This window comes from Wasmannia auropunctata, unplaced genomic scaffold, assembly GCF_000956235.1.
Source record: "Wasmannia auropunctata unplaced genomic scaffold, wasmannia.A_1.0 LD334196.1, whole genome shotgun sequence".
Taxonomy (NCBI): domain Eukaryota; kingdom Metazoa; phylum Arthropoda; class Insecta; order Hymenoptera; family Formicidae; genus Wasmannia; species Wasmannia auropunctata.
This window is the reverse complement of record NW_012028694.1, coordinates 413,438-425,982: the sequence shown is the minus strand read 5'-3', so window position 1 is coordinate 425,982 and position 12,545 is coordinate 413,438. Positions and strand designations below refer to the sequence as shown.

The following is a 12,545-nucleotide window of genomic DNA, read 5'->3' as shown; positions in this document are numbered from 1 at the left end:
TGTAAACGCGTAATATTGATCGGTTTCCCGACTTGCTCGCCTGACTAAAAAGTCTCTCGTGCTCTGTAGTTTGCAAACATTTATAGTTTGCAAAGAACTACTAAATCTTACATTTATTTTTATCGTAACGAAAAATCAACAGTTACAGAAAATTGCTACCACGCGAGTTATAGCAGTAATAAAGAAAAGAAGTTTCAAACTCTTGAGTTCGCAGATTGCAGACGCACTCTACGACCCTGTGGCAAAGAAATCCAAGAAATATATCTTTCTCTATTAATAAATTTTATTTATATAATAGTAACGTCAGAATTAATGTCAATATGATTGCTTCACGCAAGCGTACGACATGTAATAGTTATTTGTATGGGTCGGGCGTTGCTAAGACTACGGATGAAGTTCTCGTCGTCGACAGGGTATCGTGAACGGCATCGCCAAGAACGGCGTGCATACGACGTATATACACGGCCTATGCCGCGCTAGCGATATATGCCTATGGCATATCGTAACTGGTGTACACAGGGATTGTCGAAAGTGCCGTGTTTCTCGACGACTCGCGTTTTCCCTTTTTTTTCTATTGCCCACCGTCGCACAGAAATGGGAAGGTAATGGAAAAGGATGATCCGTCCTTTTCTTCTTTCGGCGAGTCCGTTCCGCTTTTCAATCCTTTCAGGGACCGTATGACATTCTCGTATCGATCAAGTGTAATTAATTTTCCCACCGCGGCGTTTTAGCTGAGGGCTAACGCAATGCCAAAATTCACAAGAAAGGTCACGGACGAACGTTGGCACAGTGACGTGACTCAAAACCGTATTGTTGCTCCAATTTAATCGAACCTTTATATCGAAACAACTAATGCTTGAAATCAAGCTCGATTTTTTCCAATCTTACTTAATTGAATATATATTTCTCTGTAGATGAAAAATTCTAATATAAATATTTTTCTATATTTGCTTAATTGTTGTATTAACATAATCAATTGTTTCCAATTCTTTAATTCACTCTGATGCAACTTGTTAATAATATATTAATTTATATAGAAACGTTAATCATATATTGATTTGACGATTTCCTTATTTATTAGATTTCTTCAATCTATAATAAAGTTATAAATATTATTTAATAAATATATATGATTGGTACCTGAAGAATGTACCTTATGTTGATCGTATTTGCAAGATTACTGTATCATTCAATACGAAACAAATAGATCTATATTTCATTAATTTACATTATGTAACGGCTTTAAAACTTCTTTTATATATGATATATATAGTAAACATAACGTATACACATATGCATATACATACTCTAGCGCGCGTGCACACATTATATACATTTACACATTAGCGACAAATCGACATGTGTGTATGTATATCATGCTATAATCATGCTGTAAAGGTATGTAGGGCTACTTAGACTGGCTTATAAGTGGAGTTACGATTCATCATCTGAGAAGACCACGTGTAAAAATATTTTTACTCTGGTAGTACTGTCGACCGTGATTACGGTGTTTGCATTAGGATCGGATTGTAGCGGGGATCCTTGCATGTATGGAATTTGTTTGGACAACGAGACCAGGTACATAATTTTACGCTTGATAGAAGCACGCGTTCTGATAATCTGAGAATCAGGTGCAATTTTGTGGGTATAAGACAAATATAACTCACACTGTAGAGAAGATAAATTTAGAGTATTTGCTCATTAGTATTCTTAGAAACTGACATGAAAAACAAGATAAAATTATATTATTAATTTATTGAGATTAATCATCAATAACTAATCGTCTATAAAAAATATTGTGTATAATCATTTTGTTAAAAACACAAATATTTTTGTCTAATAAATATTTGCAAATTATATGCAAATAAATTTGAGCAAAAATAGCTTATAGAGATTTAATGTCATTTATAGTTTTTTAGTATTACTGATTAATTTAAAAATACATACAAATCAAAATTATTAAAATTATTTGCATTTTATGATTTTTTATGGACGACACAGCACTTATTCTTGTTACTGCATCGATGGTTACACGGGGATTAATTGCGAAATTAATTGGGACGAATGCTGGTCAGATCCTTGTCTTAATGGTGGCACATGCAACGACGGCGTTGCCGCATATAATTGCACCTGCCTCGACGGTTTCGTAGGTAATTCATTTTTCTTCGTCATATCGTTCGTTATAAGTTAATATATGAGAAATTGATGAAAATATGCATACCCCATTTTAAATGACAGGTGTAAATTGCGAGCAAAGATATAGCGAGTGTTCGAATCATCCGTGTCTCAACAATGGTACATGCGTCGATTATGATGGCATCACTTGCCAATGTTTGGATGGATACTCAGGTACGACACGCGTGATGACAAATATATTTAAAAAGTTTCCAGTTTATTATTTTCTTATCTTATTTACAGGAGAATATTGTGAGATCGACGCCTCGGTCTGTAACGAGACAATGTGCAAAAATTCCGGCGAATGTATCGAAGGACCCGGCTTCTCATTTTATTGTCGTTGTCGCGAAGGTAGGAAATGTGCAAGGATATACTTACGCAAGTAAAAATTTTGCTTCTCCGCATTTTTTATTCTCGCGATAATACCTCTATCCTTGATCCCTCTTCTCACGTACGATTTCACGCTTCGAAAAGGGTGGACCGGTGTTCTCTGCGAGGAGGACGTTGACGAATGCTTGGAATCACCATGCAGAAACGGTGGACTCTGCATCAATATTCCATCTTCCTATACTTGCGCTTGTTTATTCGGTAAGCAGATTATTCCTATCCATGAATGGCAGATTTTATTTTATTTTTTTGTCTAAAAATAGCATTTATAATGACATAATAAAAATTCGGATCATGATTGCAAAAATTTTACTACAGTTTCTTATTATTTTCTAATTAAGATTAGCACCAGTATCCTTAAAGAATTTAAACAATAGCACATACCATTTCTTATTTTTCTATAACATTCACATTAATATTTCTTGCTTGTTGTTTTCATCAAAGGTTTTACCGGTAAAGATTGCGACAAGGCAATCGTGCCATGTAAGGATAATTCTTGCCAAAACGGAGCAGTGTGTCTACTGGAGGACGACCGTCCAGTTTGTTACTGCGTGCCCGATTATCACGGTGTACTTTGCGAGCTAAGATACGACGATTGCGAATCAAAATTCGCGCAATGCGACAACGGAGGTACCTGTATCGACGGTATTAATAGCTTCACTTGTTCGTGTCCACCGAATTACGGTGGTCCCATGTGCGAGTACAGTTTTCCCTCGACGACCACTCTGAAAATTGGAGACACATCTGAACGAGGAACGAGTCCAGTTAGAGCTACAACTGCCGCAGTTTTGCCTAAAGAATCGACTTCGTTAGTGGACACATCTGTGTCTTTATCGTCCACATCGACTATCAGCTTCGCTACTTACTCGACGTCCCCGAGAACAAGTAGTTCGCCTTTTACGAAGAAATATACGATTATGGAGAAGACTACGACGTCAAGATACGAGGGCGAGAGTTCTAGTGTTAGCAGCGATAGCAGTGTTTTTCTTACCGAAGTTCCATCAACGAGTTCGACTCGAGTTGATCTCGTTACACCGAAGCCCGTAACGATACCGTCGTCCGTTGGTACTGAAGGCTACTTCCATAAGACTGAGAGAGAGGGTACCGAAATTTATTTGCCAACCGGGAGATCGATTCACGACGGCGACGTTACTAAGGAGCCTGATGACTATGATCAGACAACAAAGATACGTCCGCCGGTTTCTAGCAGAGTGGACGGAGATGTAACGGAATACACGACAAGTTCTAGGTAAATTGAGTTTTTTGTAATTCTTATTAAAAACATTGAGATCGATATATTTGATAGATAATAATATTTTTAATATCAATTTATCAACAATGATAAACGGTACATTCTGTATCATGAGTGCATTTTCATCTCATAACTGACTTAAACATATTCTTTAAATTACGATTCTTTAAATTACTTTAAAAAAATCAAAAATTTTTTTATTATATGGATACACACGATTTATTGTTGATAATTTTCTGTAAATTTCTAATATTCATTATAATCTGTTTTTAGTTATCAACCTACAATAGACACGGATAAAGGCCGAAAGGACGATAAAACTACTACTGCCACAAGTGCTATTATGGATCACGCTACCGATGTAACACTTTCCATCGATACGACATTCCGATACACGACGGATTCCATACAAAATAGGACGTACGATCTTGGAACTACAATCATGGATACACCAAGAACTGTTCTACCTTTAACTACCTCATCGACATTGCCATCGGTCTTATCTTCGACCATCAGTTTTGACACTTCCACGGTACCCTCCTCGTTAACATCCACCAGCGTAACTTCGTTAAGTCAAACTACTGTTACTGGCATCGAAGTTAGTACCACAGAAATCGGCGCTTGTCGCGGAAATCAGTGTTCCACAAGTACTACAGTGTTAACTCCGCAAAATATTACCGAAGTAAGTGGTTCATATAACAAAAAGATAATAATTTGTAGAGAACTTTGAAACTGAAGCTACAGATAATTCTTCCAAACAATCTATAAACAAAAATTAAATATTAAACTAAATTTCTCTAAAAATAAAATATTTACAGTTAATATATCTGTATTACAATTGTTATTCACAGTATGCCGATGGCTGCAAGACGGATTCGACTATCACGCAAGCGGCTTTTAATGGCAAATCTTTCGTTAGACAACGCGTCGAAGTAATCACTGCCAATAGGAGCGCGACGCTCCGAATTTACGTTAAGCTTAGAACGGCATTTAAAAATGGAATAATATTACACGTTTACTTTGACAACGAGAGATATTCTTTGGTATACTTGGAACTTGGATCATTGAAGTTCCAGTTTTCCTGCGGCCTAGAAACTATGTTACTCGGTGAAATCGATGCTATTATCGATAATGGATACGAAGTGGGCATCGATATGAGGTACGTTTTAAATGATTTCAACTTTCTCTGTACTTATTTTCATTACTTAAATCATTAGACATAAAAAAAATTAATCATTTTTTTTAAATTTTTATATGATAATTTTAACAGAAAGGAAACATTTCTTTTTGTTTTGCCACAGCTTTCAATATGTTGCCAATGATGAAAACGAGAAATGTTTCGCCAAATTGCTGGTCAACGGCACTATGGCCGTGACCGGCGAACAAATACTGCCACAGCGAGGAATGGTCCCAAAATACGCTAATTTGTACATAGGAGGTATTCCATTAACGTTCTCACATTACTTTCCTCACGTAGCTATGGGATTCATTGGTTGCATGGATTCCCTGAAGGTACGTTTTAATAACGAATTATTTAGCCATACCAAAGATTTATCTAAAGTTTAATTATTCTGAAATTTTCTCGACTTTTTCGTGATACATCTAAATAATTGCGAAAGCTTTGTTTTTACGCAGAGTGACTCAGTTATTTAAATTTCATTGTAGGTGAATGGCATTACGCGACATTTCATTCACGATTCTCTAGAAACGTTCCAAATCGAAGAATGCACATCATTTTTGTGTTTATCGAACCCATGTCAGAATTTTGGTGCGTGTGAAGAAAGCGAGGGAAGAATTCGTTGTAAATGTATAGCAGGGTAAATATCTATTAAATGACAATTAAATTATTCAAACTTTTAGCTTCTTTATCATACGTTATCTTTATATACATCTAAGTGTAAGATAAATAAATGTAACGAGGGTATAATAAAGAAAGGCGAAATTACGGATAAAAAATAAATGACTCTAATATTAAGTATTAATATTTATCTTCTCAAAGCTAAACAATGTCGATTAACAGTAATCAATCTCAGGGTAGAAGCAACGGTCTTTAAAACATGTTCAGCAGCAAAAACTATTTACAGATATACTGGACCTTTGTGTGAACATTCGGCATGCAACGACAATCCCTGCTCGATGGGTGCGACATGCGTAAGCTCGCCGGGAACTGGTTTCATCTGCGTCTGTCCGCTCGGCAGTCGTGGGCTTTTCTGCGAAGAAGGTAAATCGTAATAATAATGAAACGTTCAATAGACATTCTTATAGATGCGATAGCGACGCAACGAGATCGCGATGCAACAAAATTTTTACAAAGCGATTTTTACTCATTCTCTCAGATGCCGTCCTAGTGCGGCCGGCCTTCTCGGTCCTCGTCCCTGGCTTCGCGTCGTACATCGCTTACGGCTTGTCTACTTCGATAAAGGACACAATGGAGCTGAAGCTGCGACTCATCCCGCGCACGTTCGATCAAATCTCTCTGATAGCGTATCTCGGACAGAGAAGCTCGCGCCGTGATGTCTCGGATCATCTATCGATAACGTTCGTGCGCGGCTACATTATGCTTACGTGGGATTTAGGCTCCGGTGAGGGATTACATATCCTTTTCAGTCATATCTTAAATAACAAATCGCACAGGTGTACATTTGTGAGTTTAGAAAATATCTAGGAAATAATAATTTATATAACTATAAGAATAAAAATTTGCTTCTCATAGAAAAATATATACTGAAATATATATTCAATTATATACAGTTTTGGCGTAGAAAATTTAAAGAATTATATTTCATTGTTATAATCTTTCGATAGGAGTGCGAAGAATCTTCACTAGCGATTCGTTGACCTCTCTAAGCGTGGCAGGATCGGCTGGTAAAAGTAAAACGTATACTCTTCGTATCGGAAGGAGAGGCAAGGAAGCGTGGCTTGCTGTGGAGGGTCTCAAAAACGTGACTGGTCAGGCGGTAGGATCTATGACTCAACTCGACGTATCGCCTGTTCTCTATATCGGTACGTTGTTGCAGAGAAGAGCGGCTTGACATTTGGCATAATGTCAGCACTCACATATCGTCTTTTATCATATATTTTATGCTAAATGTAGCTATTCAATTTCTCATCACTCACATCTGACGTTGACATTAAACACAATCTGGACGTCTCGAATGAATAGGAGTTGAAATGAGACGATGTTTAACGTGAAATACGAATGATAAATAAATAAATAAAAATAGATAGAAAGGAAATATTTTTTCTTTCAGGTGGTTACAAGTCCAAAAATTTCGAAACGTTGCCGCACGACCTTCCTCTACATACCGGCTTCTCCGGATGTATATTCGACGTCGAATTGCGTACAGACACGACGATTCTTCCGCTGACCGGTTCCAGTCCTGCCACCGGCCGCGGCGTAGGCGAATGCAATCGCAACGAATGCATTCGTCACTCGTGCAAGAACGGTGCGGTATGTTTACATCATGGAGCATCGTACAGGTAATATGCGAGAGAAATTGCAATTTTTTATTTTACATAATAGGAAGGTGTAAGATATCCCCTATGTGGTTACAGAATCATAATCATTCTATATATCTATTATGAATGTAATTGTTCATCGACTTTTCAGTTGCATTTGTACAAAGGAATGGGTTGGGCCCGACTGTTCCATTCCTATTTAATTCGTCGCTGGAAACGTTCCTCTAGATGCGCGTAGAGAATCTCTCCCAGTTCTTATTAAAGCATAAAGGGAGAGATTGGTCGGTATCGATGTTACAGACAATGTTATATTACAGTGAACACGTTGTTCTTACAAATTTTATATCTATTGACGTAGTGATTCTCTTTAATAATTTAAATAAGATTAGCTTACATTAGGGGCGTCATTTTTGGGCCGAGAAGTGGCGGAATGAGAGTTTAGATATACAAATAACATCGCCGCCGATAGACGAGTCTGCAGATCTTGTTTGCCATACTCGTGATGCCATTCCACATTGCCCCAGTGGGAGATCTAAGCGTAAAGAAACACAATAACGATAATATATATTACTAACGATAATAGAAAAATATATAATAGATAATATATAGTAGAAACATATCATTAACACAATAATAGATAACGGAGAGCAAAATGGACCTCAATCGACATTTTTATTCTAAATTAAAACTAAGGTGCCATATACCTGATATTCTTCTTCTAGGCGTGAAAGATTTACAGCTTCCGGGATATTAATTACTCTTGCAGCTGTGGCAAGAGTTAAAATAACTGATTTTAATCCGTCCACTGCATACACAAGACCTATAAGCAAATAACTGTTAACATACGATACAAACGCAAAATGCTCCATCTTACAAAATTGCATTATTACCATAAATACTATTAAAATTATGCGACAATAAATGTTTCGTTAATGCAGCTTTAGTTTCCGTAGACACTGTAGGCGCCTCTATACTCTGAGTTCTCGTAATATCTACATTGTAATGTTCGCAAAACCAACAAACTATAGGTTCCCACTTTTCAACTTGTAACTGATACAATTCATCCACTTCCTAAAATCATAAACATTCACTGTAATCGAGATGTCGCGTTAAAAATAATATGGAAAAAATATAAAAATTCGTATAAATACTTACACTCGAATAAAACAAAATTGTATCTATTTCTAAACAGTTCACTATGTGACTGACAAGATCTATTTTGGTGTGATTGTGCGGATTGTCCAATATAGTGTTGCACAAAGATGTCTACAGCAGAAAACCATAAAAATGTTTATATAATCATTAACATGTTTATATATACGTAGAATAGATATAGAATATCATATCATCTAATAATGCCAAGTCACTGAATTAGTAACTGCCAAGTATTTGTTATTCCAAAGTAAATTTCTGTATCTCATTAAATCAACTGTAAATAAAATAATGTAATAAACGATTAGATTCAAAACACGTTATTTGATTATAACCACGCTATGATGTTAAATATAGAAAGATGGCAGAAAATTGCATGTAAAGTGATTAAATTACGTACATAATTGTATTGATCATACCAGGTGCATGCTTCCTCTGTCGATTATCTCCTTCTGTGCATCCCATTCGGCAGCTACGGCCAGGGCCAGAAGTTTGCTGTTCACCTCGAATACCCTACCCTGCGGCGTCTTCAGTTTCCTCTGATCCAGGGTAATCTCAAATTTGTCGCCGCTCGAAAGTATATTCGTCCTTCTATAAAATCGTTTCACGGTGGCTACAAGTGTCCAATTATATTGTGCATTTAGTAAAACAATCATATATTCAATTAAAGCACATTAAAAAAACATCAAGAATTTAACCTAAATAATAAAGGGTTATGAACAAAACGTGATTATTACCCATATTTCTTACAACCAAAGAAGCTGGCACAAACTTGTGGCATGTAAAATAATACATTGTATTGACCAGTTTGTTAAGTATTTGTGGCATGTTACTTATCACTATTGTCTTTTCTCGTCAAAAACATTCCAGGGAAGCAGGAGCAGACGACAACATTGACGAGTAGCGTCAAATAGTGGTCAATCACGTAACTTTTGAGTCTTGAAAACAGTGCAGTAGATATTATAGCGCTCTACATTGATAATAATATAACAGAGATCATAATCAATACTACATTGATATATAACATTTTTTCTTGATTTGTATTATTTTATTTTAGCATTTGTATTATCTTGTTTTTATTTATTAATTTTAATTGTTATTTTATACTTAAAAATTTTAAAGTAAATTAGATATTTAAATTGTTCAATGTTCATATAAAAAAATCATAAAATTATTGTAACTGATACTTTTTGAGTTTGTGAAATTTTTTCTTGTTCAGAAAAATTAATTATTATTTTTTTAGCATATAAAGTATATATACTTTATCGGTTTTGAGAGATACCTAATATAAATGAAAAAAATATTTGTGTATATAATTTATATATGCATATTTAAAATCATGCGTAATTTTGTCACAAAAGGAACAGGTTGTATTGAAGAATATCCATAGGTGTATAAAATACGAAATATATATATTTGCTTTTATAGCATAACATATATAATTTAGATAAGTATACATATCTTATGGGTGTTACATATGATACTATAAGTTCAACGATATAAAAGATGACAGAGTTTACAGTTTAATATATACAAAAAAAAACGGCAAAAGGCCGGCCGCACATAGTATATAACACTCTAATGCTTTCGATAGCCGTTTAAGAAGATAATCGCGATTGTACTCACGCACACAGTATTTTATATTTGTAAATCATTGTTACGATTGTCAGAGAAACTTGGTTTATCATCATTGGTTATAATACAGAGAAGATTCGTTCCTGTTCGATGCAAACGCGAAAGAAATTCTGACAAATATACGCGCGGAAAAGGAAATATTGAAGAGATAATAATTCTGTCAAGCAAATTTTGTTAAAACACAGCTACTAACGCGTTGTTAACAAAGCCATTTAAAAAAAGAGGAGTCGAGAGGAGTGATCTTTCTTAACTTAAAGTCAGTTTTGAATTGGTCTCAGTTACGAGTGAGCAAAATTAAATATCTTATAACGTTCTTTAGAAATTTATAACGAGTTCTTTTCTGCAAAACTTCATCGTTGTTCCCGCAACTTTTGGCTTCTCATAAACTTATTAATATATATAAACGTGCTGATGCATCGATAGAAAAATACACTCGATTTGAAGAATATATCCGTTAAAATTAATTTATAAGAATAAAAGATTTTTCGCCGGTTAAAGCGCTAAAAAACATACATGATCGTCGAGCACATTAATGTGCCCTTTATTGCGCTGCTAACAAGCAACATTAGTTGTATTTTCACAAAACTTCTTCAACGTTTGTAGAGAATTCATCTCTGATTAATGTTTTTATAAACGTTATTTACGTAAGAAAAAAAGTTATTCATAGTATCGTCTTGGGGCTAGTATTGTCCGTTTGATTAGTCTATACTTAGTTAGCTACCTAAATACGAATGCTAAATCTACTAAAATAACATGAATTAACGCTCGTGGAAGCACCCTGAATCACTGAATGACAGTCACAGGCCCGGTCCTCGATTTTTAGCATAGCATTTAACCTTGATACAATTATCTGAACCAAAGTTTCATCTGCTTATGCAACAAGAATTCAAATGAAGAAGATATAATGAATGAACACAATTAGTACCGAAAACGCATCAAGGACACACGGGCCAAGATCAATTGTCGGCGGTCACGAATAGATAGCGAATTTTGTACTTCGCTGTTTCACTTCGTCTCATTCATCTCGCTATTTCTAAGTTTGATCAAAGAAGGACGATAAGTACTCGTCGCTCTTGACGAAAAATCGCGACGGCGCGATTAAAAAAAAACGCCATCTCTTTATCCCGATACATGTGTTTCGGTTTGGACTAGGTTCAATCGTCGTAGCGAATCTACGACCTGGAGACATTATACACGCCGGGATAACGAGAGGAAAAGGGATATATATATATATATATAGTCGATGACTAAGAAGGCAATAGAGAATTCGCCATTCGTTCTCAGACATAACTCTCGTCGTCAACGACGGATCTGCCGAATCCCAGATGCCTCGTGGTGATGGGAGCGCGAGGCTGCGGCGGCGGTCGATAGGGCGGTGGCGGTGGTAGAGATCTGGATCTACCCGCCACTTTATGCCTGTCCTCGAGGTTCATGTGCACCGGCGGCAGGTGTCTGAGCCTTGGCGGCAACGGCGGCGGTGTATCCGGCCATGATGTAGTCCTTTCCTCTTGCTCATCCTCGCTAAGATCGACTACGCTTTTATAGGAATCGTTCACGTCCGCGGTTCCGTAGACCTCAGTCGATCGACTCCTCTCCTCGCAGTATGTAATTTTCCCATCGGATTCGCCATTCGATTCCTTATTCTTGCAATACTTTAGTGCCTCCATGTATATTGCCTTTACTCTAACAAAGTCATCGTATAATTCGCGATCGCGGGCTTGACGACGGCGTTCTTTCTCCGACATCGGTGATTCCAGACTCACGTACTGTACCTCGGAGGGCTTGACCTTCTTGAACTCGTAGCAATCGCTACCAGAGCGGGGTGTATCGCTGCTACCCGTTAGATCCTGCTCCGAGTCGTGAATCGACACCCGTTCGGCATTTCGGATGTCCTGCTGCAAGCTCTTGCTGTTGTAATCCTCCGATAACATATCGTAGCTTACGTTCAACTGCCTGCTTCGATAAGCCTTGCAATTCTCCACATTTTCCTTCATCGTGTCCTGCCTGAGATACTCCCTGTCATATGTGTCCTTGTCATTGAATCTCTCCTTTCTGTGCTCATGCTCGTCCAATTTATTCGTTCTGGGTGTTCTTTTGAGCTGTGCTCGCACCCAATCTTGCCGTTGGAAATTGGACGATTGAGACGGATTGGGGTAACACCCGTTGGCCTTTTCCTCTCTAAAATTGTGTTCCGTGCTGTTCGTATGGTTGTGATTCCCGGACCCGTAACCGTTCAGCCTCTCCTCCCATCCGCATCTATAAACTGGCATGTAGGTTTTACTATTAGACTTCTCCTCCTTCGTAAAAGGCTTATCATAATTGGTAGACGATGGGGCATTCGGGGCAGAGTCCTCCGAGCCTACGGGCGATTCCGGGATGAATAACTGGCAATCTGATAAGGTCAAACCCGAGTCTCTTGACAGGGACATGGGGTCTCTACGCGGTGCCTCCGTCAGCTCCAAACTATCCAAGGATATTCCACCTG

The 12,545-nt window shown here is 37.2% G+C and overlaps 3 protein-coding genes across 7 annotated transcripts in view; 1 reads left to right on the top strand and 2 right to left on the bottom strand.

The window, feature by feature from the left end:
* The first annotated feature begins 456 nt into the window (after positions 1 to 456).
* Positions 457 to 7,513, top strand: LOC105459343 (protein eyes shut). 2 transcript variants are annotated; one of them, XM_011705286.1, is made up of 16 exons: positions 457 to 602; positions 1,399 to 1,578; positions 2,002 to 2,150; positions 2,239 to 2,349; positions 2,419 to 2,526; positions 2,650 to 2,763; positions 3,007 to 3,811; positions 4,088 to 4,496; positions 4,666 to 4,973; positions 5,116 to 5,326; positions 5,480 to 5,631; positions 5,899 to 6,035; positions 6,151 to 6,396; positions 6,620 to 6,817; positions 7,066 to 7,294; positions 7,425 to 7,513. In XM_011705286.1, the coding sequence occupies exons 1-16, from the start codon at positions 487 to 489 to the stop codon at positions 7,474 to 7,476; spliced, it is 3,525 nt and encodes a 1,174-aa protein (XP_011703588.1). In that variant the 5' UTR covers positions 457 to 486; the 3' UTR covers positions 7,477 to 7,513. The 2 variants fall into 2 exon arrangements, with proteins under 2 accessions (XP_011703588.1, XP_011703589.1); XM_011705287.1 differs by lacking the exon at positions 1,399 to 1,578.
* On the bottom strand, positions 6,388 to 9,333 carry LOC105459344 (ATP synthase mitochondrial F1 complex assembly factor 2). 3 transcript variants are annotated; one of them, XM_011705289.1, is made up of 7 exons: positions 9,163 to 9,333; positions 8,845 to 9,038; positions 8,429 to 8,539; positions 8,164 to 8,344; positions 7,978 to 8,093; positions 7,668 to 7,805; positions 6,388 to 6,427 (listed from the first exon to the last, which is right to left on the bottom strand). In XM_011705289.1, exons 1-7 carry the CDS (start codon positions 9,251 to 9,253, stop codon positions 6,422 to 6,424), a joined length of 837 nt encoding a protein of 278 aa, XP_011703591.1. In that variant the 5' UTR covers positions 9,254 to 9,333; the 3' UTR covers positions 6,388 to 6,421. The 3 variants fall into 3 exon arrangements, with proteins under 3 accessions (XP_011703591.1, XP_011703590.1, XP_011703592.1); XM_011705288.1 differs by lacking the exon at positions 6,388 to 6,427 and adding an exon at positions 7,299 to 7,527; XM_011705290.1 differs by lacking the exon at positions 6,388 to 6,427 and adding an exon at positions 7,299 to 7,527 and having other exon boundaries at positions 8,845 to 9,016; positions 9,163 to 9,290.
* Positions 9,334 to 9,820: 487 nt separating this feature from the next.
* Positions 9,821 to 12,545, bottom strand: part of LOC105459342 (rho GTPase-activating protein 20-like) — a 184,053-nt gene continuing 181,328 nt past the window's right edge. For both annotated transcript variants that reach the window (XM_011705284.1, XM_011705285.1), the window contains one exon: positions 9,821 to 12,545. In XM_011705284.1, coding sequence (XP_011703586.1) covers positions 11,341 to 12,545 — 1,205 coding nt within the window. In that variant the 3' untranslated portion in view covers positions 9,821 to 11,340.